This window comes from Orcinus orca, chromosome 11, assembly GCF_937001465.1.
Source record: "Orcinus orca chromosome 11, mOrcOrc1.1, whole genome shotgun sequence".
NCBI classification, from domain to species: Eukaryota; Metazoa; Chordata; class Mammalia; order Artiodactyla; family Delphinidae; genus Orcinus; species Orcinus orca.
This window is the reverse complement of record NC_064569.1, coordinates 50968141-50995834: the sequence shown is the minus strand read 5'-3', so window position 1 is coordinate 50995834 and position 27694 is coordinate 50968141. Positions and strand designations below refer to the sequence as shown.

Below are 27694 nucleotides of genomic sequence, written 5' to 3'. Positions count from 1 at the left end.
CATTTTTTAAAAAACTGAGTTACATAAATTTCTGTTTGCATTTTAGGAAGCACATTTTTTTTGATCTGAATGCTTCAAATGACAGAATTCTCACCAAGGGCAGAACAGTGATTTATTTAGTCTTTATGCCCTTTTTCCTTCAAAAAAAAAGATTCATGATGATAAGACTGTTAATGAAACAGTTAGTTGCATGTGTGTAGTTCAACAAGGTTAACTGTTGCCCACTGAAAATTTCGTAAGCAAAACCAGCAATAGTACGATTTCTGTAGGACGCGTTCTACTCTAGGTATTTGACTCGCCTATCTCTTAACAGTGGAGACTCAAGGGTTTCTGTGATCTTGCCCCAGCCCAACTTTTCAAATTACCTAAGGCCCATCAAATGCCTTAAATTGCACTAAAACTCCTAGTAAAAAGGAAGCAGCTTCAAAGAGAAAACTTTGAGGATTTTAAGCAGAAGCCAAAAAAAACAGTCCATAATCTAATGTATTCCCCATAAGGAAATTTGCCATTTCCTACCTTGGTTCCTGTTACTTAGTTTGCTTAGAATGTCCTCCAATTTGTAGGGGAGGAAAAAATATCTTTTTCCTTTACTCTTCTAAGTATCTCAGCTGAGGGCCCTTTAACAAAAGACAGATTAACAAGAGAAAAGCATACAAATGTATTTTAATATAGGTTTTATGTGGCATGGAGCCTTCTAAGGAAATGAAGACCCAAAGAAGTTGTTAAACCTGTGTTTTTATGCTAGATGTGATGAAGAGTGAGAGTTGTGGAAAAATGTGCTAGGATGAAAAAAGGTATGAGCTAAATGTACTAAACTGGGGGAAACAGCAAGGCCCGTTCAGATTTCTCTCTGTGACCTTATGTCTTTGGAGATAAGGATGCTCATTTCCTCAGGGTACAGGGAGGGAAACCTCTTACATGAGGGTTTTATGATCTGCTTCAGGAGAGGGTCAGAAAGTCCTTCCTGCATATGTCATTTCTCAATGTTACCTGCATATGTCATTTGTCAAATTCATTCAGCTTAAAATAGTCAGTATACCAAGATGCCATATTTTGGGGTAGCGTGTTCTGAACCTCGTCAAGTTCTATCATGTGTCAATTAGCTGTTGCCACACTTATTTTGTGTAACAGACTACCCCCAAAATCACACTTTCAGGCTTGCAGGTCAATTGGGAGTTGTCTGACGTAGGCTGGGCTTAACTGGGTAGCTCTGCTGAACACTGTTGGTCTCATTGGGCTTGGCTTATTGCTGTGAGTTTTGGGCTTAGTCAGCTACACGTGTGTTCGTTCTGAGCCCAAGGTTAGAGGGGAAGCAGCTACCCGGTGATGACGCCCAAGTGCCAAAGAACAAGCCCAATCAAGCTCATTTCAAGCCTTTGCTTGCATCAGACCTGTTAACATCCCTTTGGCCAAAGCAAGTCACATAGCCTGATCCATGGTCCAGGGGTGGGAAAGTACACTCTACCTCTGGTGGGAGAGGCCGCAAAATCACACAGCAAAGGGTGTGGAATCAGGGGTGGTTAAGAACTGGGGCCAGAAATTTAAGCTCTCATCTTCACGTGGCTAAATCCTACCTGTTCTTTAAGCTTTATGACTCAATTGAAATCCTGTCTCCTCTATGACCTGCACAATCTTTCAACCAAAAGGAATTGCTCCTTTTTCTAAACTGTTAGTTGATTTGTACCCCTCGTAAGAGATGTATTACTTCCTGCTTATAGCCATTATAAATACCTCCTTCTACCAGGGGAGGTCCTATAGGGCAAACCTTTGTCTAATTCATCTTTATATCTTCAATGTAATTATATCTAAAAACTAGTAAAGTGATTGTTTTAAATGAGATTATGGATTTTTTAAATGTGGTGAAATATACATAACATTTACTTCTTTAACCATTTTTCAGTGTAAGTTTTTGTGTGTTTTTTGGGGGTTTTTTGATTTTTTAAAATTTTATTGTTTTGTTGTAATAAAACATAATATAAAATTTATCACCTTAACCATTGTAAGTGTGCAGTTGAGTGGCATTAAGTACATTCACAGTGTTGTGCAACCATCACCACAATCCATTTCCAGAATTTTTTTTTAATCATTCGAACAGAAACTCTGTACCCATTCAGCAATAACGGCCTATTCTCCCCTCAGCCTCTGGTAACCTCCATTCTAATTTCTGTCCCTGTGAAATTGCCTCTTCGGTGTCTCTCATACAAGTGGAATCATGTGACATCAGTCCTCTTGTGTCAGGCTGATTTCACTTAGCATAATGTTTCCAAGGTTCATCCACGTTGTAGCATGCATCAGTACTTTGTGTTTTTTTTAATGGCTGCATAACGTTTTGTTGCTTAAGTGTACAGTTTTGTGACATTCACATATTCACATTGTACTACAGTTTTATTTTTAATTGGTCTTCTGACTTCTCACATGCATGGGACCTGCATACTTCTTTTGGAAGGAACTCCTTGATGGGGATTTGTGAAGGAGGGAGTGCGTGCTGGAGCTCCCTTCCTCTCTCTCTCTTTTTCTGTCTTTCTTTTTGACTTTTTTTGGAGCAGATGTTCTCTGCAAATAGTTGTCAATTTATTCTGTATTCAGGCTCTTTCAAGCTGTATGTTTTTGGATTACAACAATTTAACAGATCCCACTACGGGGTGAGATGTGAATAGGTATGAGGCACAGAGTGGGAATGGGAAAATGATACAACATAATGCTAATCTCAGGGTCTTGGCAGAATAACATTAGCATGAATTTTTAGCTCTTCTTACGGATGAATAGTAGCTTCGGCATTCACATTCATCCTAATAAATGTTGAACATTTAAACACTTTTCCGTATATGTATACAGAAGAGCTTGTGCAGAATTCTTTCTAAAGGTTTGTACAGAGAAGAGAATTCATATTCTTTCAAGAGAACATTGGATATAAATGATGATTTCCAGCTGGAAGCAGAAACTTCACTTTGAGTATTGTTATTTGTGGTAGAATGAAACCATTTTCCTCTTATTAACAGTCTTACTGTGTTCATAGCTCCTTGGCAGATTTTCGTGATATCCATGATTGTAGAATCTGGTGATACTTAAGGCTCATTAAGTGTCAAGTTGCCTAAAGGCTAAGGTGGTAGGAGCATTTCTCAGAATGCAAAGATTCTGAGACATGCTATAGTGTGTGTGTGTGTGTGTGTGTGTGTGAGATACGCTTTCTTTTTCTTTTTTTACAAATTTATTTATTTTTGGCTATGCTGGGTCCTTGCCACTGCGCGGGCCCTCTCCAGCTGTGACGAGTGGGGCGCCACTCCTCGCTGCGGTGCGCGGGCCTCCCATCGTGGCGCCTCCCCCCACCGCGGAGCAGGGGCTCCAGGCGCACGGGCCTCAGTAGTTGTGGCTCCCGGGCTCCAGGGCGCAGGCTCATTAGCTGTGGCGCACGGGCTCAGCTGCTCCGCGGCATGTGGAATCCTCCCAAACCAGGGCTTGAACCCATGTCCCCCGCATTGGCAGGCGGACCCCCCAACCACTGTGCAACCAGGGAAGTCCCATGTTAGGCTTTCTTTCTTTTTTTTTTCTTTTTTTAGGCTTTCTTAACGTTTACTTCAAAGCATGTAATGTTTGAAGAGTCCAAATTAGTTAATTAATTGAGTACATGAGCTAGAGGATTTGAGATCTGGTTTATCTTTCTGATTCTTTGAGTGTATTATTAGACTATACCTCCCACCCATGTTTTAGCTTCCATATCTTGAAGGATGTTGATTGTAAAATACCAGTAATAGAAAAAAAAATGTGTTATTGTTATGTGACTAGCTACATCCTATTTATCACATGATAATCAGTTTCTATCGTATAATATCCAACCTAGTTTGGGCTCTCTTAATCATAATCCCATTTGTTTAAATAGTTCTTTTTTTTTTTTTTTTTTTTTTTTTTTTTTGCTGTACGCGGGCCTCTCACTATTGCGGCCTCTCCCGTTGCGGAGAACAGGCTCCGGACGCGCAGGCTCAGCGGCCATGGCCCACAGGCCCAGCCGCTCCGCGGCACGTGGGATCCTCCCAAACCGGGGCACGAACCCGCGCCCCCTGCATCGGCAGGCGGACTCTCAACCACTGCGCCACCAGGGAAGCCCTTAAATAGATTTTTTAAAACTCTAGATATACTTGTGATGATTTTTTTTTCCTAATTGTTTAATTGATAACCAGGATTTTCCTCTTCAACCAGGGCCAAAACAGATGTGTAAGAATCTTCTGTCTCATTGACAGTGAAGCAATTAAATTACATGGGCTCAGGCCTGTAAATCATCTCCCATGGTGCCTGGGGCATATGATATGCTTGGGAAATGCTAGATCTTGCCCACACCTTCAAAATGGGATCACTTGCTAAGATAATTCCTGAAACCTCTGCAGATGCTTTGGAACTTGAGGAAGAGTGTAAGGGCTTCATGTAGGCTCCTTGAGAAGGAGGTGCATCAGGCCAGGCAGACACTGAAACTCCCTGGGCATTTCTCAGAAGAAAAAGATGAGCAAGAAAGTTCTAAGTGGTCCATACAGAAAGGACTCTCCTCATCCAGTCCTTTGCCACACTTGATATTAGCCAAAAGGCTGAGAAGCGATAACCATTCCATCTCATTGTTACAGAACTTCATTTAGGTCATAAACAACAGAGTCAATGAGGCAGAAACTAGGATTCAAATCTTAACATAGTTACCACATTTACCGAGTTTCTACTACGTGCTGCGTGTTTGAGAGATGGAGTGAAGGAAGAACGCAGCTTTTACTTCCCCTCAGAAGGGGCTCAAAGCAAGGGTGACCCTGTGTCCCAGTTTGTGTGATAAGTTATACGATTAAGCTACAAAGGGAAGACAGGTATTAAGAAACTAGAGGATATAATTAGAGGGCCTGACCTAGTCTGGGGGAGGACAAAGAAGACATTTTGAAGGAAGTGACTCTGAAGAGGAGACCTGAAGTAGAAGTGTTGATGGAAAAGGCTCAGGCTGTCACTGGCCTCAGGGTCTTTGCACATGCCCGTTATCCCCTCTGCCGGGGAGAGAGGACCTTCCCACAGCCTGTCCCCTTCCCCCTCAATTTACTAGACAAGTGAAGTAAAAAATGTTTTACAAACAGCAGGTAGCAGTCCATGAGTCATAAAATTAAGTTAGTGAGTAGTAATCTAATTAAAATATATATATTGGGCTTCCCTGGTGGCGCAGTGGTTGAGAGTCTGCCTGCCGATACAGGGGACACGGGTTCGTGCCCCGGTCCGGGAAGATCACACATGCCCCGGAGCAGCTGGGCCCGTGAGCCATGGCCGCTGAGCCTGCGGGTCCGGAGCCTGTGCTCTGCCAACGGGAGAGGCCACAACAGTGAGAGGCCCGTGTACCGCAAAAAAAAAAAATATATATATATATATATATATATATAGTTAAATATCAAGAGTACATTGTACATAGTAAGGGTAAATGTGAAATTTTAAAACCTTTTATCTATCGATGTATGCACTTCATCACAATATAAAGTATTTCTTACTGTAGATCATGGTCAAAATTTTTTTTAAAAATTTTGTCTAGAACAAATAGAAATGAAATCATGCTATTACCCTAACCTTCTCTGGTATACCATTGCATTTCTAGTTATTTAATGTATGGAGAAAGTGAGAAGAATGAGAATGTGGCTCAAGCTGAGGAGGGACCAGGTTTTTCGAGGCCTCGTAAGCCTTTTTAAGGATTTTAGATTTTATCCTGAGATAAATGGAAAGTGGTTGAAGTATAAGATTTTTTAAATTTAGCCACGATTTTTTTTTTTTTTTTTTTTTTTGCGGTACGCGGGCCTCTCACTGTTGTGGCCTCTCCCGTTGCGGAGCACAGGCTCCGGACGCGCAGGCTCAGCGGCCATGGCTCACGGGCCCAGCTGCTCCGCGGCATGTGGGATCTTCCCGGACCGGGGCACGAACCCGTGTCCCCTGCATCGGCAGGCGGACTCTCAACCACTGTGCCACCAGGGAAGCCCCACGATTTTGTTTTTAACTGTGATTAAATAGGAAGGGAATTTGAGAACTAGAAGTAAGGGCTTTCTGATAAATGTTCTATTCCTTTATTTTTTGGCTGTTTTGTTGCTGTGAGCGGGCTTTCTTTAGTTGGGGCGAGCCGGGGCTACTCTTTGTTGTGGGGCGTGGGCTTCTCACTGCGGTGGCTTCTCTTGTTGTGGAGCACGGGCTGTAAGCACGTGGGCTTCAGTAGTTGTGGCACGCAGGCTCAGTAGTTCTGGCTCTTGGGCTCTAGAGCGCAGGCTCAGTAGTTGTGGCGCACGGGCTTAGTTGCTCCGCGGCATGTGGGATCTTCCCGGACCAGGGCTCGAACCTGTGTCCCCTGCATTGGCAGGTGGATTCTTAACTACTGTGCCACCAGGGAAGCCCTATTCCTTTAATAAACATTTATGGATTGTATACTGTTTCAGTTGGTTTATAGTCTCTACTCTCATCTGCAAAATAGGTTTTGTAATACCTTTTGGAGTTACTGTGAACATTAAATAAGTTGATATGTGTTATGTACACATTTAAGAGATGTTTTAGTGACCTTTTATTTGCCTCTTTAGGACCACACCCTGAAAATAGGTTGCCTTGTTTTGTCATACAATTCCCAGAATAAATAAAATAAGTTAAGAAAGACCTATAGTGGGAATTCTCTGGTGGTCCAGTGGCTAAGACTCGGTGCTTTCACTGCCGTGGGCCCGGGTTTGAACACTGGTCAGGGAACTAAGATCCCACGAGCCATGAGGCGTGGCCAAAAACAAACAAACAAAACAAAACAAAACACCTTGGGGTTTTTTGTAAGCTGTAAGAAAGACTTACAGCTAATTCAGTTTCTCTGTATTTGAACAGAAGGTAGTGGCTATTCTCATTTTTTGTTTTTTTTTAATGTCAGGCTATTTCCACAGGAGATTATGGTGCTGACATAATTCTGAGATGGCGAAGTTATATCAGAATGACCTTTTAAATAAATCAACATGGAATCTTTCCATCTTTCCTTCCCCCGCCCCCAAACATAGTATTAGTCTGACCACACTGTGTTTTTTTGAGGATAGAAAGGGTCACTGTGGGGTCACATTTCCACTCATTTCTGTTAATTCCCCTTCCCCCTTTAGATTTCACCACCCCATCCTCAGTCCTCTGGAAAGCAGTTTCCAGCTGGAGGTCGACGTACTGAGTCATCTCCTGAAGGCCCAGGCTCAGGTCTCCGAGTGGAAGTTCCTCCCGTCTCTGGTTAACTTACACAGCGCTCACACCAAGCTGCAGACTTGGGGCCAGATCTTTGAAAAGCAACGGGAGACCAAGAAACATCTGTTTGGAGGGCAGTCCCAGAAGGCCATTCAGCCCCCACACCTTTTCCTTTGGCTGCTGAAACTCAAAAACATGCTTCTTGCCAAATTTAGCTTCTACTTTCACGAGGCACTGAGCCGACAAACGACTGCTTCAGAAATGAAAACGCTGACTGCAAAAGCCAACCCAGACCTCTTTGGAAAGATTTCCAGCTTCATCAGGAAATACGACGCTGCCAACGTGTCCTTAATCTTTGACAACCAGGGTTCCGAGAGCTTTCAGGGTCATGGCTACCACCACCCCCATTCCTACAGAGAGGCCCCAAAGGGCGTGGATCAGTATCCAGCCGTGGTATCTCTGCCCAGCGACAGGCCTGTCCTGCACTGGCCCAATGTCATCATGATCATGACAGACCGCACGTCCGACCTGAACAGCTTGGAGAAAGTGGTCCACTTCTATGATGACAAAGTTCAGAGCACCTACTTCCTTACCCGCCCAGAACCCCACTTTACCATTGTTGTCATTTTCGAGTCAAAGAAATCTGAAAGAGACTCCCACTTTATTTCCTTCCTTAGTGAGATCTCCCTTGCCCTTAAGAACCCCAAGGTTTTTGCTAGTCTGAAACCTGGATCCAAAGGTTAGCAGGTGATTTGTGTGAAAGGCTTTCAAGACTGGAAATTGTGTTCTTAATTGCTCTAACGATCTCCAGTGGTCTGTGATTAGAGTTTCCATCTACCTGTGCTTCTTTCAGATCTAAATTAAAGACACATTCTCCCTAATTGTGTTGCATCCTTTATAAGCAGTTAAGGCCAGCTCAGTTACATATCCAAAGAGTAAGCGAGGTGAACATGGCTGCCGGCTGCCGGTCTCCGTGGTACAGCAAGGTATTTTCGGCGTTTTCTCCTGTATTTCATGTAGATTAATATTTGTTGGCCTTTGATTTTTCTTTCCAGATGTTTTATATTATTCTAAACGTTGTGTTTCAGTGCAATTTCAAATGCCCTCTCCTTTCTCCCTCTTTCTGGATGAGTAATTGGGATACGATATTAAACGGCTTTTTTAGAATCAAGGACTGTTTTCTAGCTCATAAATTAGCAAATTAACATGAAACTTTAAGTTTTGTGATCAACAAATTAATATTTTTGATGCCAAAATTAGGGTCTTGGTGAGAAATTTCTATCAGTTTGTGAAATTGTAGGTGAATCAGAGTGGTATCCTAGCATTTGTTTTTTAACAATTCCGAAGATACTCATGGCAACTTTAATATCAGTGGTTTCTTTTGAGGTGATCTACACACCTAGCTGCGTTTGCTTTTCCCCTTGTAAAGTTTCAGTTTTTCACTCTGTTTTAAAGTTAGCGTAATCCATTAAGTGGGGTTTCTTCCTTCTTCAAAGTATAATCTGCTTGGCTCTCTATCACCTTTCTGCTGAAATGTATGTTCACGTTTGGCTCTATTCCCTGTTTATTTTTAGGCTGAAAAATCAGGCCGTCTTGGTTTTTCAGCCACTTTTATGCAACTTAGCCTACTTTTATAAAATCAAAATGGAGGTCTTGATACCTTTCACTTGCTAAAAATCAATTGTGTATTCAAAAGACCTCTTCGTAGTTGAGTCATCAACCCTGCAATTAAGCACATCTGAACTTGGGTTTCATGCCTGTCTCCTCCACGTTATTTTTAGAAGCAGTGATACATCTTAACACATGCTTCCTTAACACTTTCCTTCAGTAGGTGTTCATGGGGAAGGAGATAGGTCAGTAAAGCCATAATGGGCTGTGGAGACCTTCACTTCTAGGTTATTGATTCAGAATAAAAATAAGCCACAAAGACTAATTGAGTTGTAACTATTTGATAGTTCCTTCAAAACTTGTGTGCAGTGTAATGATCAGAGCAGTCCTGTTTTTCATGATTGCACGGAGCCACTGTTTTTACTGGGCGGCCATAGCAGGCAAGCTGGCAGCATTGGCAGAGACCGGAGAGCCCCTTTGAGCCCATGTAGGAGGCCTGCCCACCTCAGCCTGGACTCCCTGGTGGAAGAGCCCACTGGCCTATTTTCTGGGAAGAACATGTGTTTTTCTTTTCTTTCTTTTTCTTTTTTTTTCTTAAAGTTATATGATTTGTAAAAAGCCAGTTTGCTTTAAATAGAAAGTAGTATTTACCTCTGCATTTTATTCACTCAGGTTCGATGAAAATCTGGACCGATTTTACAACATAGAACTTACATAAAAAATTGAAAACAATTGGAACTAAAAAGTCAAGTCATTTTTCCTCCCTTTTGTGTTTTGCTGAGAAGCTGAAAAATATTCCATGGTGTTCATGTATATTTTTTCCCTAGGTAAAACCACCAATTAGCCTTAATGATATGGTCTCCTGTACCTAAAAGAAATATGCTTCAGTGGAACGTGGAGGCGAGTGTAAATAACACATATATACGATATTTAAATAATTAGCCCTCGCCTAGAACATATTTGAATTGTATATTTATTTTTAAACATATTTTGGTTCAAGCCAAGAAACAAAGTCATTTTACTCTGAGATTTGTCCTTTAAAATCAGTAATGGGGCTTCCCTGGTGGCTTACTGGTTGAGAGTCTGCCTGACGATGCAGGGGACATGGGTTCGTGCCCTGGTCCAGGAAGATCCCACATGCCGCGGAGCGGCTGGACCTGTGAGCCATGCCCTCTGAGCCTGCGCATCTGGAGCCTGTCCTCCGCAACGGGAGAGGCCACAATAGTGAGAGGCCCACGTACCAAAAAAAAAAAAAAAAAAAAAATCAGTAATGAAATGATCTATAAAGTCTGTGCTTTGCTAATTGGAAGAGTACATCCTCATATTTTCTGCAGACTGCTTGCTTTGAAATATATTTCTGAACCACAACTTGATCGATGTTCATGGGTAACCAGGAGTGTAGTGAACACTTATTTGGTTGCCAACAAGGCCATCAAGGAGTGTTCATTTCAGGATGCTGTTTGGACACCAGGTAAATTTTACGACTTTGTCCTTTGGGTCCAACCTGGTGTCTGACTATGTCATTTTAGGGAATGTGTGACAATAAAGCTGAATTCTTAACTGAGGAGCCAATACCCTTTATATAATTGCTTTGTATGTTTGGACATACTGGAGAAAATTTACTTTCAAGAAAGAAAATAGTTGGTATTTTCAACCTCACTCCCAGTAGTCAGTCAGGTGATTGTCAAAGTAAGTTCACCCTTTGATCTAACAGCAAACTTGCAATTTTCTTTGGCAAGTCAGCCTCTGAGCTTGACTTCCTTATCTGTAAAATGGGGATAAGGAAATGTGGGCTTTTTCAAAGGATGCGTAAGAATGGAGTGACATCACGCATGTAAAAAAAAAAAAAAAGGCTTTGCAAACTTACTTGAGTTTGAATGTTTAAATAAAAGATGGACCACTCTTTCTTTAAACTCAGCACCTCTCCTGTTCTTGTCTTTCTCTTCAGATTGGTGAGAAACCTGTGCTTAGTCGTTAAGTTTGAACGGTACTTAAAGAACTAGTTTAGCAGAGGAGGCAGATAAATGTCTAACCAACCCACCCACTCTACTTATTTTAGAATCTTTGTGGGTCTTCGTTCCCAAACTTTTATGATTGATGGTAGCATCATTTCACTTCTTCTGTTTTCCTACTGATATTTTTTTTGTCTGATTGCTCTATCAGTTACTGAGAGGGGTGTATTAAAATCTCCAATTGCGACTGTGGATTTCTTTATTTCTGTCAGTTTTTTGCATTTTGTATGTTGAAGCCCTTCTATTAGGCCCATATACATTTATAGTTTTTCTGTCTTTCTCATGTATTAACCATTTTATCATTATGAAGTTTCCCACTTTATTTCCATTACTACTCCTTGCTTTGAAGTCCTTTTTGCCTCATTTTTTTTTTTTTGCGGTACGCGGGCCTGTCACTGCCGTGGCCTCGCCCGTTGCGGAGCACAGGCTCCGGACGCACAGGCTCAGCGGCCATGGCTCACGGGCCCAGCCGCTCCGCGGCATGTGGGATCTTCCCAGACCAGGGCACAAACCCGTGTCCCCTGCATCGGCAGGCGGACTCTCAACCACTGCGCCACCAGGGAAGCCCTTGCCTCATATTTTTATGACCATTCCAGCTTGCTTATGTTTCCTGTTTGCATGGCATGTCGTTTTCCATCCTCTCAGTTTTCATTTATTTGTATCTTTGTTTTTAAACTGTCTATAGTGAGAACTAAAGAGAGAAGACTGATTAAAAAGAGCAGTTACCAACTCTGTGCTCGCCAATCTGACAATCTCTGCCTTTTGATTGAAATGTTTAGTTCATTTCTCCCATGAAGTTTTCACAGTCAGGGTTTTGCTGATGGTATCCTCAAACCATCATTTAACATGTTTTCTATTCTCTTTTTTCCCCTTTATATTGGGAGTTAGATCAAGATGTTTGGTCAGATTCAATATTGTATTTTCTTCCCTCCCTCCCTCCCTCCTTCCCTTCCTTCCTTCCTTCCTTTTTGGTAGCAAGTGTTGTGTGTTTTATTAGGCAGCTAATACCTGGCATTACTAAATCTGTTTTATCACTAGAGGTTACAAAACGGTGATATTCTAATTATATCATTCCATTTTCACTTATTAGACAGAAACATTCTACAAAGAGGAACTTCACCTCCAATTGTTTGGTTACCTTGAAGAACAGTTCATATAGGAATGGCTGGATAAATGCTTTATTCTTTTGCCAGTTTTTAAAATAATGAGTTAGTTGTATAGTATCTTCCAGAGACACTGGGGAGTTTTTAAAGAAATGTATAAGAATTTATAAGGATTTCTGCCTTCTCCGAACTCTTAGGTTTAACCCCAAATTTGAAACAAAGCAGCCATTTTTTCCCCTTATCATAGACACTTTTATATAAATATTATGACCTTCCCTTATTTCTTCCTCATGGTTGATTTTTCTCTCTCGATTACTGTTAACTCTTTTCCTCTACTTTTTTCCCTCCCTCCCTCCCTTCTTTAACTTCCAGTACCTTCCAGCAATTCCACTTTAGCCCCTGAAATTTTTCCCATGCCTTAGGGAGCCAGGACATACCCCAGTGGTCTCTGACCCAATTTTGGAAAGCAGCATCTGAAAGTATTTATTTTGATTGTTTTTACAACTTGTAAGTTTTTTTTTTCAGGCAGTTGCAAAGGAATCCATAGAGGGGAAAAGTTCAGTATTGACACTAATGGGGTGACCACAAAAAGCCCAACCATTTCATGAGCACACAAGACATTTAGCCAGCTACAGCCAGGCAGTGCTGTATGTATCTAGTAGATTATTCGACAAGAAAAGCTACTCAACTAAAATCTTTCCGAGTGTATTTTTACTATAATTTTTTTACTATTAAGTAGATCATTCTTAGTCTATTTTCAATAATTCGTCTGTATAAAAACATTACATTAACTTCTGATTTTGTTTTTCCTTGAAGTAAACGTTTAAGAAAGTAGATTCTTTTCCCCATCTAAGTGAGAAAGAAAAAACATACCATGTGACTTCCCAAGAAAGCCCTGTAGGTAGAGTTTAGCAATTCCCCCTCTACTTTTTCTACCAATGCAATTATTTCATGGCCTTTTGCCTGAATAATTCTAAGCTGCTTCTCTAGAGGAAATGAGTCAGAAGAAATAGGCTTGACGTGCACTTCTGCCTTTGGAGACTTCTCTTAATATCTTGTAAATCCATGAGGCTTCATTAAATGCAAGTATTTTGACTTGTCTGCATATTTTTTCAATCTGCTTTTGATAATAAAATCTGTTTCTGGGATACTTTAAATTTAAAACCCTATGGTATGTGTAAAATATCAATGCTAAAAATTGGAGAGCTGCAAGTGGGTTCTGCTTTCTGTAGCCCCCACATAATGTCAGCACCTGGGGCCAGGATTCTGGGTGGTGGTAGAACTCAGGGAGGGGCATGAGGCAACTGTGTCGAGGTACATTCTGAAAGAGGAGTGCTTAGCTGTGCAGTGACAACAGCAGGAGCTTATAGGATGGCACGTGACATTGATCTCGCAGAGGAATATAGTCATTGGGACTTTGGCTAACTTTGTCCCTAGGGGGCTTTTGCAGGTCTTAAAAACTGTAGAGTAATGCCAAAATTCAGTTAAATTTGAAAATCTGATGTCTCATTTGATCTGAGATTTATAAGGACTCAGCTGATCAAACCTCTAGATTAGGTCTAGACTCATTTCATTTTTGGTGTGTCAAGGTCTGGCAGCTGTAGGATACCCCTTGACTCCAGAGCCGTCCTGGTTTCAGTCACTCCAGGCTAGGCCAATAGAGCAATAGATCCCTAAAGCAGAAGCAGGTAGAGGATATGAATGACACCTTTCTAGTATTCAACATGTATTCATTTAACAACTATTAAACATCAGCTGTGCCAAGGATGGTGTTACAACAGTCAACCATGGCACACGTGGGGCCTGCTCGGTTACTGCTGGTAGTGAGCTGAGCCCGCTCCGACCACCCAGGCAGGCCAAGAGCTGAGGGGGTCGTAAGCAGGAAGGCAATGAGTAGTCTTCAAACTTGTTTTACTCGTATACCTCCCTACCAATTTTAGAAAAACCATGATACCTTGATGGATTTTTTTTTTTTAATCCAGAATCCTCATCATTACATTTAAATGTCTCAAATGATGCACTTTATCATGCATTGTAGATACTGACATTTAAAATAAAATGTTAATTGTTCTTTTAAATGTATCCAGTGAAATATTGGTATAATAGAGACTTGATAGCTACCATTTTCCATGTTTAAAAATATCTTAATAAGCTTTGTAACAGTTGGAAATATTATATTGCTCCCTGAACTCCATTCTACTTCTCCCATAGAATCTTATTCTAATATGATTTTTCCTTAAAAGTCTTATTGATCACCCTATTAAATACTTCTCAGCATATTATATATATAAATGTTCTTTCTGTTACCGTAAGGCTCTGAGTCTAATGACCAACTGACTTACATATGAGAAATTTTATTTGAACATTTTATTTGAAATATCTCTTTCAAGGAAATGAGTAGGTACCGTGTTTATGGTGACTTGGTTAATGAAATAGATTGTCTAAATGTTCCTTTGATGGGCAGAGATCTTTACACCCTTCAGTAATACCTCATGTTAAGAATTGTGAAGGGTCTGATAGTTTACAAGTTACCCTGCCATAGTTTCATGGATGCTGGCAGAACACAGGAGAAATTACAGCAGTAGCAGTAGCCGGAATATCACCATTTTTTGCACTGGTTTTCTGGGCCCCAATTCCCGCAGGGCCAATGTGGATGGGCCCAGATGGATGCCTGCTCATGCAATAGGTTGCATTTCAGGACAGAATTCTGACCTTAGGAAACCCAAGTCTTTTTAATGGTCAATAAGCATGACTTCCGCTTGCCCAAGTGAGACATTGTTATTCTGGATAGTAAATGTATTAGTTTCCTAGGGCTGCCTTTACATAGTACCAAAAATCAGGTGGTTTAAAACAACAGAAATTTATTGTCTCTCAGTTCTGAAGGCTAGATGTCTGAAATCAAGATGGTGGCAGGGCTGTCTTCCCTCTGAAACCTGTAGGGGAATCCTTCCTTGCCTTCCTAGCTTCTGGTGGTTTGCTAGCAGTCTCTAGTATTCCTTAGCTTATAGCTGCACAACTCCAGTTTCTTCCTTCATCATCACATGGCATTCTCTCTGTGTGTCTCTGTCTTCACATGGCTGTCTTCTTATAAGGACACCAGTCATGTAGGACTAGGGGCCCGCCCTACTCCAGTATGACTTCATCTTAACTAATTACATCTGCAACAACCCTGTTTCCAAATAAAGTCATATCCCGAGGTACTGGGGATAAGGACTTCAAAATCGTTTTGTGGGGAGGGACATAATTCAACCCATAACAGTAAACATGTCTGCTTTTTAGATAAAGGGAGCATTCTGTGTTCCAAGGATACTCACCAGGACACAAACATCCTTGAAAGATAGTCCAGAATTAAGAGCAGTTAGTGCCTCTCTCTCAAGAGCTACAGAAACATGAAAAACTCATGGAAAATCTTCTAATGTACCATGTAAACTTATGGGTGAGAAGTGAGTTTGCTTTTACATAGGAGAAGAGCAGTTATTAAAGGAGAAACTAGAAAGAAGCATCTTCATCTCTGTGAAGGTGCCTTATGATAGGTTATTTGGCGAAAAGAGTTTATACAGAAGTTGAGGATCTGAAATTGATTTCCTGGAAATGACCCCTATCCTCATATCTCTTGGGAAATATTCACATACCCCAAGTGGTAGAGTCCCAGTCTGCAGATCACTATTATAAGAGATGTGGAGGTGTATCTGGGCTGTGAGTAGCCACAACCAGTACAACTTTAAAGTGTTCTTGGTGTTGTAATGCCTCCTTCCATTTTCCTGAACTTTGAGAGATGCCTTTCCTAAAGGTTGCAGCTGGGTTGAGTAGTATCATCAGAGAATTAAAAGACGAGTCTCTGCATTTGCTTAGGGAGAAGCAGATCAGGAGTGGGCAGCAGTAGCTGGAGGGAGATTGACTCCAGAAATTGTAAGAGGTGGTTTGCAGCAGAGCAGTGGATAACCTGTGCAGATACAGCATGGATTGATGAGGGGCAGACCTGTGGCTGAGGCCACAGACACCCGGGGTGGGGTCCTGATTCCCAGAAACAGCAAGGAAAGGAATTTATCAAGACCCTGGAATTCCTGCAGTTAAGCAGGATGGAATGTTGAGGTTTTCTTAAAATGGGTATTAACAGGGCTTCCCTGGTGGCGCAGTGGTTGGGAGTCCGCCTACCGATGTAGGGGACGTGGGTTCGTGCCCCGGTCCGGGAGGATCCCACGTGCCGCAGGGCGGCTGGGCCCGTGAGCCATGGCCGCTGAACCTGCGTGTCTGGAGCCTGTGCTCCGCAGCGGGAGAGGTCGCAGCGGTGAGAGGCCCGCGTACCGCAAAAAAAAAAAAAAAAAGTATTAATATATCCATGCGACCTCATTTAACACTCCTGTTGACATAGTCTGGGCGTGCCAGTTAAGCTTTCTGACCCAACTGTATATGGCTAAATTGATGTGGAATCATACAATTCCTCAGTAAATCATTAATGCAGACACAGTGACTTATTTGCATAATTTTTTCAAGTGTGCTTTTCAATAACAAGGCCAGTTTCTGAGACATGTGTTTGTAACCATCTGGCTTAGCAAGTACAGTTGTCCTTGGAAAGCTTGAGAAGATGATTCTTCACATATTTTTTTCAACATTAGTTTTAAAACCAGCACAAATCTCCAGGAGCAATAATGTTTCATTTTATCAAAGTTGAGTCTCTGCGGTCTTGCTTCTTTTTAAAGGGATGGATGATATTGAGGGAAAAAAGTTTCATGTCTGTGTCCTCGGGGAATTAACTTCCAAGGAAATAGGACCTACAGCAAAGATACCCAGCTTCAAAAAAAATTGTACTGATTGTCAAACTGCAACTACCTGCAAGTGAGACTTGTAACAATATAGAAAAATTGTCAACCAATTAGCTGCCAATAATAAACTCCTTCTTGGGGAAAGTATTAAATGCTTGGAAGAAATAATACTACTTTGAGAAGATTGGAGTAGAATTGGTCTGGTTACCTGCAGGGTTTTCCTTTTGCTTCCATGGAAGAAGAACTGGGACGGACCAGGGAGGAGAGAAAAAGGATTGCCCTGCCTCAAAGAATCAAATACACCCTTAGATGCACCACTGCAGAGCAGCAAAAAAGTGCCTAAGGGGAGGTCTTTCAGGGTGTTCGTTGAGAGGTTGCACTGTGATCCTTTCTTTACCTTATGAAAAGTTCACTAACTTGAGTAGATTTTTTGAGGGGTTAGGAAGGAGAAGGACTTCCAAGGAAGGAAAAAGAACATGGGACATCTGAGTTACATGTTAGTCTGGGCAATATTTTCTTTTTTTCCTCCTTCTGTTCCTTAAGTTATAGGAAGAAAGGAACAACAAGTTGTCCTTTCCTTAACAACAAAGGTCTTTTAATAGTATATCTGATCAGGGCTTGCTGACTCATCAGATGGTGACTTACACCTGTCATCCATATATATTGATTACATAGGAAGGCGATAATGGCAAAAAAAGGCAAAATATAATCAGTCTTATTTTCCAGCTTTATTGAGGTATATTTGACAAAAAGTATGTTTATTAAGCTTCCTGCGAACACTGTGTTCCACACATGACCTCACAAAGGTAGTTCGTTTTAATGAAGGAAAAAACCCCAACTATTTTCAAGGTTTTTATTTCCCTATTCCATTCTGCGTGCCTAACTTTTTTTTTTTTTTTTTCTTGCGGTACGCGGGCCTCTCACTGTTGTGGCCTCTCCCGTTGTGGAGCACAGGCTCCGGACGCGCAGGCTCAGCGGCCATGGCTCACGGGCCCAGCCGCTCCGCGGCATGTGGGATCCTCCCAGACTGGGGCACGAACCCGTGTCCCCTGCATTGGCAGGTGGACTCTCAACCACTGCACCACCAGGGAAGCCCCCTAACTCTTAAATTTCCTAATATGTTTGATCCTTCTGCTTATTTGTTATCACTTTATATACAGTACATTGAAAGCACCTTTTGTCTTCATTACCTGGAGTTAAATGTTTAGTATCAAAAAATGTGTGATATTAGTCAATTCTGTAGGTTCCTAATAACGTTGGTATTATGGATTTTGAGGAGTTTTTGGAGCTGGTAGGTTTCTCTTAAATTTGAGGGGAATCTCTTTGGTGTCTGAACTCTCTAGAAAGGCTCTATCAAACGCAGCATAATTGCAAAATCTTTCATTTGGCAGCAAGAAGACTGGGAATGAAAGTAACTTGGAACTAGCCAGTAGAGGGCAACAGCTCCTGAGCTGAGGCTTTTGTTTCTGTCCTGGCACAATCGGTGCAGTGTGGATTCTTTGGACAGTGGAAAGCTGAGCAGTGCAGGTGTTATTACAAAAATGACCATTTTTAGTGATAAAAGTTGGGGCTTTAATGACTGCTCTTGTAGAGACAGGTATTCAGGCAAGTTTTGGTTTAAGAGATGAGTCAGAAACTCTAGTGTCATCTTCATTGAATTTTGACCAAGAAATTCCAAACTCTTTTCTCATCTGGTGACTGTGCGGTGAGCATCTACTGACTCAGAACCATTCACCAATGACTGGAATCTTGCTGCTGCATCGTTACTGAGACTTTTTTGGTTTGTTCCGAGACTTGTGCCTCCTCCCAAAATCATCGGATGAGAGGGCTTCCCTTGCTTGGAGTGCTTAGAAGGATGACTAGGGAGTACTTCTTAGCATTTTTGGAGGGGGAAAGAGGGTCACATACCCTTTGAGTTTGTATTGAAAGTACATACTTCCTCCCAGAAAAATGTCCATGACCACAAACAAAATTCGCTTTTGTAATTTTAAGGGTTCACGGAAACTCCTGTGGGTCCATGTGCCCTCAGAATAAAAATCTCTGTGGGGGAAAAGCTCTTTGAAAGACTTTGCAATTATGCTGCTTTTGATAGAGACTTTCTAGAGAGTTCAGACACCAAAGAGATCAAAAAAAAAAATTTATCTGAAACATACCAGCTCCAAATAAGTTATTCAGGAGGTGCAATATGTCTTGAAGGTTAGTACCTTTGTACTAGTACCTTAGTACCTTAAATAAATACTGTAGTGCCATTAAATAAATACTGAATGTTTTCACCTGGATATCCTGTAGGCAACTTAGCACTTTCCTTTCCCAAACTTGCTCTACTTGGCTTCCCTGATTTTCTTGGTATGACTTCTGTTCCAGTGACCCTCACTTTAAACGATGGGGTCATCTTTGATTCCTCTCTGTCATACTCAATGTTAAATCTTCAGAGCACTTTCACATTCAATTCCTTTTTCCATTATCATTCGCACCCTCTTCACTTTGGGCTTTTACTAGTCAAGGCTGGATTAGAAATTTTAGTCTTTCACCTCTATTTCTTTGTATTCCAGTCCATCCTTCTTACCTTTACCAGGCAATTATTTTAAAACTCTGGTTTGATTGGGTTTCTCCTGCTCTGATCCTTGCCCCACTTTAAAAAACACCCTGATTTATGTAGCTCCCCAGAGCCTGCTGAAAAGAAGTTCTGATGATCAAGTTCAGCCTTTTTTCTCTTCATTGTTTTCTCACACTTCAGTCAAAATGGAATACCAGCTCTGCCCTGTATTTTCTCACCTCTTAGCCTTTGCTCAGTTTTCTTTGCCTAGACTCCTTCTAGTCTAGGAGTTCTTAACATTTTTTTGTACAATGGAATAGATCTCTTTGGCAGTCTGTGAAGCTGATGGGCACTTTCTCAGAATGGTTTTTTTTTTTTTTTTTTTTTTTTTTTTTTTGTGGTACGCGGGCCTTTCACTGCTGTGGCCTCTCCCGCTGCGGAGCACAGGCTCCAGACGCGCAGGCTCAGTGGCCATGGCTCATGGGCCCAGCCGCTCCGCGGCATGTGGGATCTTTCCAGACCAGGGCACAAACCCGTCCCCTGCATCGGCAGGCGGACTCTCAACCACTGCGCCACCAGGGAAGTCCTCTCAGAATGTTTTTAATGCCTAAAATTATATACACAGAATTACAAAGGAAACCAGTTATATTAAAATACAGTTATAAAAATATCTTAATCTGTGGTATGTAGTCTTTATGCATGCATTTATAAATAATGACCTTGCATTGGTCCTAATTATTATAGTAGTTAATTGCCTACATCTGCATTGGAGGACGATGCTAAATATCAGCTGGAGGTTAGTGAAAATGAAGATGTATTTCTTTCCCCAATCAAGTTCATAGACTCCACGTTCAAAGTTTTAAATCAAGATCATTGATTGTCAAACTAGAGTATGTACCAGAATCACCTGGATACGAAACAGAATGCTAAGACTCATTTCTGATTCAATAGGGCAAGGGTAGACTCTAGAATTTGCATTTCTAACAAGTTCCCAGGTGGAGGTGGTGTTACAGGCCCAGGATCTACACTTTAAAAACCTCCAATCAAGAGTAGATCATTACCTCATGCTATCTTTACCTACCAAAATCCTATGCCTCCCCCAAACCCGGGAGAAGTCCACCTTCTGTATTAGTTTTTCCCCTTATCACCCCATCAGAAGAGATCTCTTCCCCTCAAGGACTCTTGTCCCAATTTATTCTCTCTCGTGGCATTCAGCTTCCTACTTTGTTTTATGGTCAGCAGGGTGCAATGTGCCTGGCCCCCATCTGGAGTTCCAGGCTCCTAAACTATTCATGCTACTGGCAATGCTATGATATTTCAAACCTCCATGAAGGAATAAGTGTCTTCTTTCACTCATTAGACTAGGAGCTCCTCTACAGTATGAAACATGGCTTATAATTTGTGGGAGGGAGGAGTGAGAAAGGGAGGGAAGGAGGGAAGATCCAATGGAGAACTGCTCATTAGGGAAATTTAGCAGCATAGAAATTAGTAATGGAAGAGAACACCCATTTTATTTACTTAATACCCTTACTGAGTGCCACATGTTGAACTATCCTTCCCCTTTATTTAAAAAGTTAAAACAGGGCTTCCCTGGTGGTGCAGTGATTAGGAATCTGCCTGCCAATGCAGGGGGCACAGGTTTGATCCCTGGTCCAGGAGGATCCCACATGCCATGGAACAACTAAGCCCGTGCGCCACAACTACTGAGCCTGTGTGCTAGAGCCCGTGAGCCACAACTACTGGGGCCGCATGCCACAACTACTGAAACCTGCACACTGAGAGCCCGTGCTCTGCAACAAGAGAAGCCGCCGCAATGAGAACCCTGCACACCGCAACAAGAAGTAGCCTCTGCTCTCCACAACTAGAGAAAGCCTGTGCACAGCAATGAAGACCCAACGCAGCCAAAAAAAAAAGTTATAACAAAGTAGGTTACATACTGGGCCCTCCAACAAAAGTTCAGAAAGATGTCCATTGGCCCATGGTAATTGCATAGTATATGGCCCCATCTAGGTCACTGGTAAGAATGCTGTGTAGGTCAGAGCCCTGGTGTGGGTCTGGATTATCTACAAATGTTCCAGTGTAGTACTCTGGAGTTATTGTTGAAGATAGGATGAACCCATTGGGGCCTTTACTACACTATGGCTTATCTATACCTGGCCAAACCTCCTATCCAATGACTATTAGTGGTTTGAAGTCAGCCTGGGAGGAGACACAGAATTAGGTAAGTGATGAGTTGCAGGATTCTGACTTCATCTCTGAACTGTTTAATTCTTGGCATTCTCTCTCTTTTTTCTCCTCTCTTCCTCCCTCTATCCCTCTTCCCTTCCTTTCCCCTTTTTAATCTAGTGACCAGGATAGTGATCATATAGATTAGAGGCTGAGCTACTGGGTCTTGTAAGGTTCCTTTCAAACTGAAAATTTTGAGACTCTATAAAACAGATCCTGAGCTTCCCTGGTGGCGCAGTGGTTGAGAGTCCGCCTGCCGATGGAGGGGACACGGGTTCGTGCCCCGGTCCGGAAGGATCCCACATGCCGCGGAGCAGCTGGGCCCATGAGCCATGGCCGCTGAGCCTGCGCGTCTGGAGCCTGTGCTCCGCAACGGGAGAGGCCACAGCAGTGAGGGGCCCGCGTATCGCAAAAAAAAAACAAAAAAACAAACAAACAAACAGATCCACAAAGGGTGTACTCTCTTGCAATGAAGAAATTGAGTTTGTGGTATTGCTCGTTCCTATGCTTTGACTCTTATGCAGTTAGCGGAGACTATGCCTTTGTGAAGAAGCAGCATGTTATGAGAATTCAGCTCAAGTCTTCTGTCTCTACCTTGCTGTGTTTGTAAATTGTGGAATTTTAGTTATTCTGTCACATTTAAGTAATGACTATAAAGGCAAAATAGTATTTATTAAACAGTGATGAGGATAAACATTTGCATGTAGTGCTTTTCAGTTCTAAGTGGCTTTGAGGAGAATGAATGTAGTCTTAATATTAGTCATTTTGCTTGTGTTATTCCGTATCTTGGGTCAGAGGGTTTCTCTTGGGTGGTAAACTCTCTTCCAACTGTTTAGAAGGGCTCTTTTTAGTAGTTATTGCATTTTTTCCCTATAGGGCATAATCCTAAACTTTTTCCTCATTCTTTGTGGGTGTAGTTCTCTTAAGATGTTAAGAAAGATCTGTTCTCTGTTGCTAGCTGTACATCAGTTTCTATTCTCACATATGCATTTAAAATGAATTTCTCCTCCTGTTGTGGCTACATAGAAAACTACTGTTAGGAAATCCTTTCCCATAAGGGAAACACTGAAATTTTCTGAAGGTTTAGAACAGATCTGAGAATAAAATCATGATCTTCATAGTGACATCCTGCCAGGTATTTCAGCAGATACTTTGAACCCCTACTTCCCTAAGGCAGTGAAATAACAGTGATAGCTAACGTTCCTTGAGTGCTTACTATGCAAAGCACTTTATCTTAATCTCCCAACCATCATATTTGGTAGGAAACTAATAAATCCCATTTTTCAGGTAGAGAAACTGAGGCACAGAGTACTTAAGTAACTTGCCCAAAGTTATACTGCTAGTAAGGAAACAAAGCTGAGCCTGGAAACTGCCTTTATCTGACTCCACCACCTGAATTTCTAAGCACTACTTTATACTGTTAAGTACTCTGGGTTACAGGGATGAGTAAGGCAGGCCTTGCCTTGAAGTTTACAATTTGAGGTCCTCAGCTCGGCTAGATGCAAATGTTCAGTGAATGTTGCCCCATGCATGCACCTCTCTCTTTGGTTATTTTCTGAATATCCTAGATGGATTTGTACAGTTCTTTGTGTATGAATAGACCCCGAGGACCATGTGGCTGGTCTTATATCCCTTTTCACCTAGTGCCGGGTATGTAGACGGTGTTCGAGAACTATTTATTGAATTTAAATCCTCTTTATTTCAATCCCAAACCAAACCAAATTCCCTTTATTATAATCTCTGACCAAAAGCAAAGAATTTTCTATGCATAGATTTAAAGTAGACTTGTATTCAATTAAGGAGCGCAGTCTGACTTAGTACATGGTTTAAAGATCTAAGGATTTATTTTTCAGTTAATGCTGCAGTCTGGGTGTTGTCAGGGGTGTGCATCCCTGCCAGCTGCCTCAGCCGCATCTCACTCATCCTTCCTGGGCTCTCTTTCGGCCCTGGGACAGCCCACGCTGTTCTGTGTCTTGAATGCTCTTCTTTACCCTCCACCCTATGTCACGCCCTTATCCCTTCGTCCTCCAGCCCTCATCTCAATTATCACTTCCTCCAGAAGCCTTGCTCGATCTCCTTTGGCTGAGGGGTCTTTGGTTCCTTTTCTTCAGTGCCCTGATCTCTGTTATAAATGGATGGCCGTTCATTCCTGAGCAACTCTGCTTCTCTGCTCGGTAAACTTCCTGAGGCCAGGGGCTGAGCTTGTTTTTGCTAATCTTTGTGTTTCCAGTACAGTGGCTGGGATGTAATAGGCACTGCACTGAAGTTGTGGCTCTCCCATAATTTCCATCATCTGCCACAAAATAGTTCTAGTCTTGGTTGGAGTCACTTGCCATTTTCGCGATCTTATGTAAACCGTGAATGTAACTCCACACGTGCAGGGCTCCATGTCTGTTCACTTATGTATCTCAAGCATCTGGAAGAGTTCTGCCAGGTGGCAGGTGCTCTGAACTATTTGTTGAATTAATCAAGGCATCACGAGAAAAACTTTTCATTGATCTGTGATATTCAGTTGTACATGTTCTGCAAAACCCAGTTTGGAGACAAGTCGCCTTCCTCCCTTCCCCAACTACCCACCTTCTAACTGCATTGCACTTTCAAGTTCCTCCCTTTAGAAACTTCAGTGTTGCCCACTGGTAGGTTGGAAAATATCGAGGAAGTTTCCCAACAGTACACACCTAGCTGAAGCATCGCCCAGCTAGAGAGAGAGGGTAGGCTGGGGGTGGAATCCATTTCCCAAAGTATCTCTGCTTCCAAGAGCATGCTAGGAAGGCTCAGGAACACATAAGCAGCTTGCTTTGAGCAAGCAGCAAGCTTCTGAATATCAGCTGGAAAATGTTTTTCTTTTAAAAACAATAGCTTTTCGAAAGGACAGCGTTTTTTAAAAACCATTTTTGCAGGCTTCCCTGGTGGCGCAGTGGTTGAGAGTCCACCTGCCGATGCGGGGGACACGGGTTCGTGCCCCGGTCCGGGAAGATCCCACATGCCCCGGAGCGGCTGGGCCCGTGAGCCATGGCCACTGAGCCTGCGCATCCGGAGCCTGTGCTCCGCAACGGGAGAGGCCACAACAGTGAGAGGCCCAAGTACAGCAAAAAAAAAAAAAAAAAAAAATTTTTGCGTTGTAAATCGTAATTTATGTGCATATGTAAATGAGGGTATGGCCACATGCATGAATCTTCCCCCAGATCTGTTATTTTACAGGAGTGTTACTCCCTATCCTCCAAGTTTCCTCGCAGTTCAGCTTGTCAGTGGCCTCGTCATACATACAAAGAAGGCAGCTTGTTTTCACCAGCGACCAACATCTGGTTTAGATGTGGCTGGCGTGCCTTGTTGCTTCAACAGAGGGGATGTCGTATTTAAACTGTGAGGCATGGTGAAGGGAGTGGCTGTCAGATATTACCACACTTGTGGAAAATGAGAAAACACATGGTCTCAAATGTAGCAGTGACATAGGGGAATATAAGTATTATACACTTCTTGAAATGGTCTCATTCCAAAAAAAACCATTTGGTTTAGAGAAACATATTGGAGAAGTGAAATACACCGGAAGGCTAGAAATAGGTCAACGTGACGGCAGAGCAGTCTGTTCAGCGTTGTTGTGCAGCTCCTAATGGCTTCCGTTGGTCACCCAATCAGAGAGCTTGTCTTTAGACTAATGCTATTCAGCTGGTTACTATGGCAGTGATGGAATACTAGTTGTCATGACGATGAAATGGAAATTTAAGGGACTAATTTCTTTAGCGGAGGTGGATTCATTAAGTCCTGTCTTTTCTTCTTTCCTTCAAACTTGACCATATTGTATAGTACTTGTAAGAGGGGCCATTTTCAAACTCTGCACTTACATTTCAGGATTTATATTATCTTTTCTTATTGTTAGATCACATGGCTTAAGTCTTTTCAACTCCGTGATGAGAATAGACACGTTTCCCCCACCCCCGCAGTATTTTATAGCTCATATTAAAGAATGACACTGCAGACGTTAGGTTTCTTTTTATCATCCTCAAAGTGTTTCTGCCAAACTCCACTGAATTCCTCCAAAGTTAATCTGGTATGAAATAAAATAGGGTCAAAATCAATATAATGGACTGTATATTATAAAGGGTATTTTCCCCAGCTTTATTGGGGTATAATTGACATAAAAATGTACATAGTTAAGGTGTACAGTGCCGTGTTTCATACACATATCCATTGTGAAATGATTACCGCAATCAAGCTAATTAACCCATCCATCATCTAGTTTGCTTTTTTGTGTGTGATGAGAACTCTTAAGATCTACTATCTTAGCAAATTTCAAGTACATAATAGATTATTATTAACTATAGTCACCACACTGTACATTATATCCTCAGAACTTATATTCATCTTATAACTGAAAATGTGTACCCTTTGACAGCATCTCCACATTTCCCTGACCCCCAGCCCATGGCAATGACCATTCTACTCTCTACTTTTGTGAGTTCAACTTTTTTTTTTTTTTTTTTTTTCGGTACGCGGGCCTCTCACTGTTGTGGCCTCTCCCATTGCGGAGCACAGGCGCCGGACGCTCAGGCTCAGCGGCCGTGGCTCACGGGCCCAGCCGCTCTGCGGCATGTGGGATCTTCCCGGACCAGGGCACGAACCCGTGTCCCCTGCATGGGCAGGCGGACTCTCAACCACTGCGTCACCAGGGAAGCCCAGTTCAACTTTTTTGATTCCACATAATACAAAGGAGACTATTCCTCACTGATGTGTTTATTAGAATCATACATGGAAGCGAATCCTTTTGAGAAGCAGCAGAAGCCTGGCTCTCTTCCCCTCCTGGTGATCTTGGAGGTTTCATTCCTCATTGCTTAGAGTCTGCTGTATGGGATCATCAATGGGAAATGTGTGTTGTTCACATGTTACAAAGATGTGGTTGACCTCTTTCTTGGATGCTTCCAAGGAACTAATTTAGACACTCATTTAGGGATTCTGGAGAAAGTGATAATATTAACAGTTTGGATCAATTTTGCCTTCATTAGAGAATTTAGAGAAAATACATTAGAACAAATCTGAATTCATGGACTTTTCCATTTTTCTGAAATTATTTTTGGGGTATGAACACAAACTTTCTGGAAAAAGCTTTTTGGTGTATTTTTATATTGAGAGTTTGCTACTATAAAATTTTTTCATGTTATTTATGACAGTGATTCTCAAACTATTGTGCAGAAAAATCCCCTGGAGAGTGTGTGAAATGCAGGTCCTTTAAAAAAAAAAAAAACAGATTAAAAAAAATTGAGATATAATTAACAATAAAATTATATTATTTTCAGGTGTACAACAAAATGATTTGTTGAAATGATTTGTTGAAAATGATTGTGAAATGATCACCACAGTAAGCATTCGAGACCTATTGATTCAGATTTTTGGGGTGGAGCCTAGGAATTTGTATTTCCACAAATATCCCAGATGATTTTGAGGCAGGCTGTGGTCCCCATAACCATTAGCTAATTGAAGGGGGAGGGAAAATGTCTCAAGTGAAGGGTGTAGGTTGCTGGATGTGGAGGGACTCATCCTCCCTCTGTTGCTGCCTTCCTCAGCACACCAAGGAAGGTGAGAGGATTGCTCAGTCTGGCCTGAGGACAGCACCTGAGCTTCCACCAATACCCACAAGGGCTCCTTCCTCTAAATAATGAATCGAAGTGGTATCTTTACGTTCTTTCTTCCCTGCAGCAGGTATTGCTGGTGATACTTTATTTTTCTCATAGATTTGTTTCTTATAGATTGATTGGGAGCCCGGAACACACCAAGCCTGCCCAGCCAAGACGAACAGTTCTCCCCTGGTTAGTACTTCTCTGCTGGGACCTTCCAGCATGGTGTCATATAGCCACTAATGGCTTCACCTCTTTGTGCTGAAACCCATCTGCCATACCTTCTTTTAAGGCAAAGGAAGCTATTTCGATAAAGCCCAAGGAGATTATTTGGGATACAGATTCATCTCCTATAGCAGAGGCCAGAATAACAGTACTTCAGTCAGATAGGAATGGCTCCTCCTACTTTGCTGCTCTGCTCTGCTCAACACATGGCTTCCATATTATGGTCTAAGATTCACATTCCTTCCTTCCTTCTCTCCCTCCCTTCCCTCCTCCTTCCCCTCCCCCTCCCCTCCCCCTCCCTTCCCTTCTTCCCTCCCTCCCTCTTTTCCTCCCTCTCCTCCCTCCCTTCCCTTCCCCTGACTTGGGGGAGTCAGCCCCAAGATTAATCCCATCACTCTTCTTGATAATAGCATCACTTCCTTGACTG

At 42.1% G+C, this 27694-nt stretch overlaps 1 protein-coding gene across 7 annotated transcripts in view; it reads left to right on the top strand.

Moving 5' to 3' along the window:
* KICS2 (KICSTOR subunit 2) overlaps positions 1-27694 on the top strand; it is a 115718-nt gene that overhangs the window by 17159 nt on the left and 70865 nt on the right. For 5 of the 7 annotated variants that reach the window (XR_007469972.1, XR_007469973.1, XR_007469971.1 and 2 more), the window contains exon 3: positions 7113-8171. The exons of 1 other annotated variant lie outside the window; for it this stretch is intronic. Coding sequence is in view for 1 of the 6 variants with exons in the window: in XM_004276588.3 (XP_004276636.1) it covers positions 7113-7929 (817 nt within the window). In the remaining 5 variants the exon portion in view is untranslated. Of the gene's footprint in view, positions 1-7112; positions 10993-27694 lie in introns of those variants that run through there. One more of the 7 variants, XM_004276588.3, reaches the window with a different exon arrangement.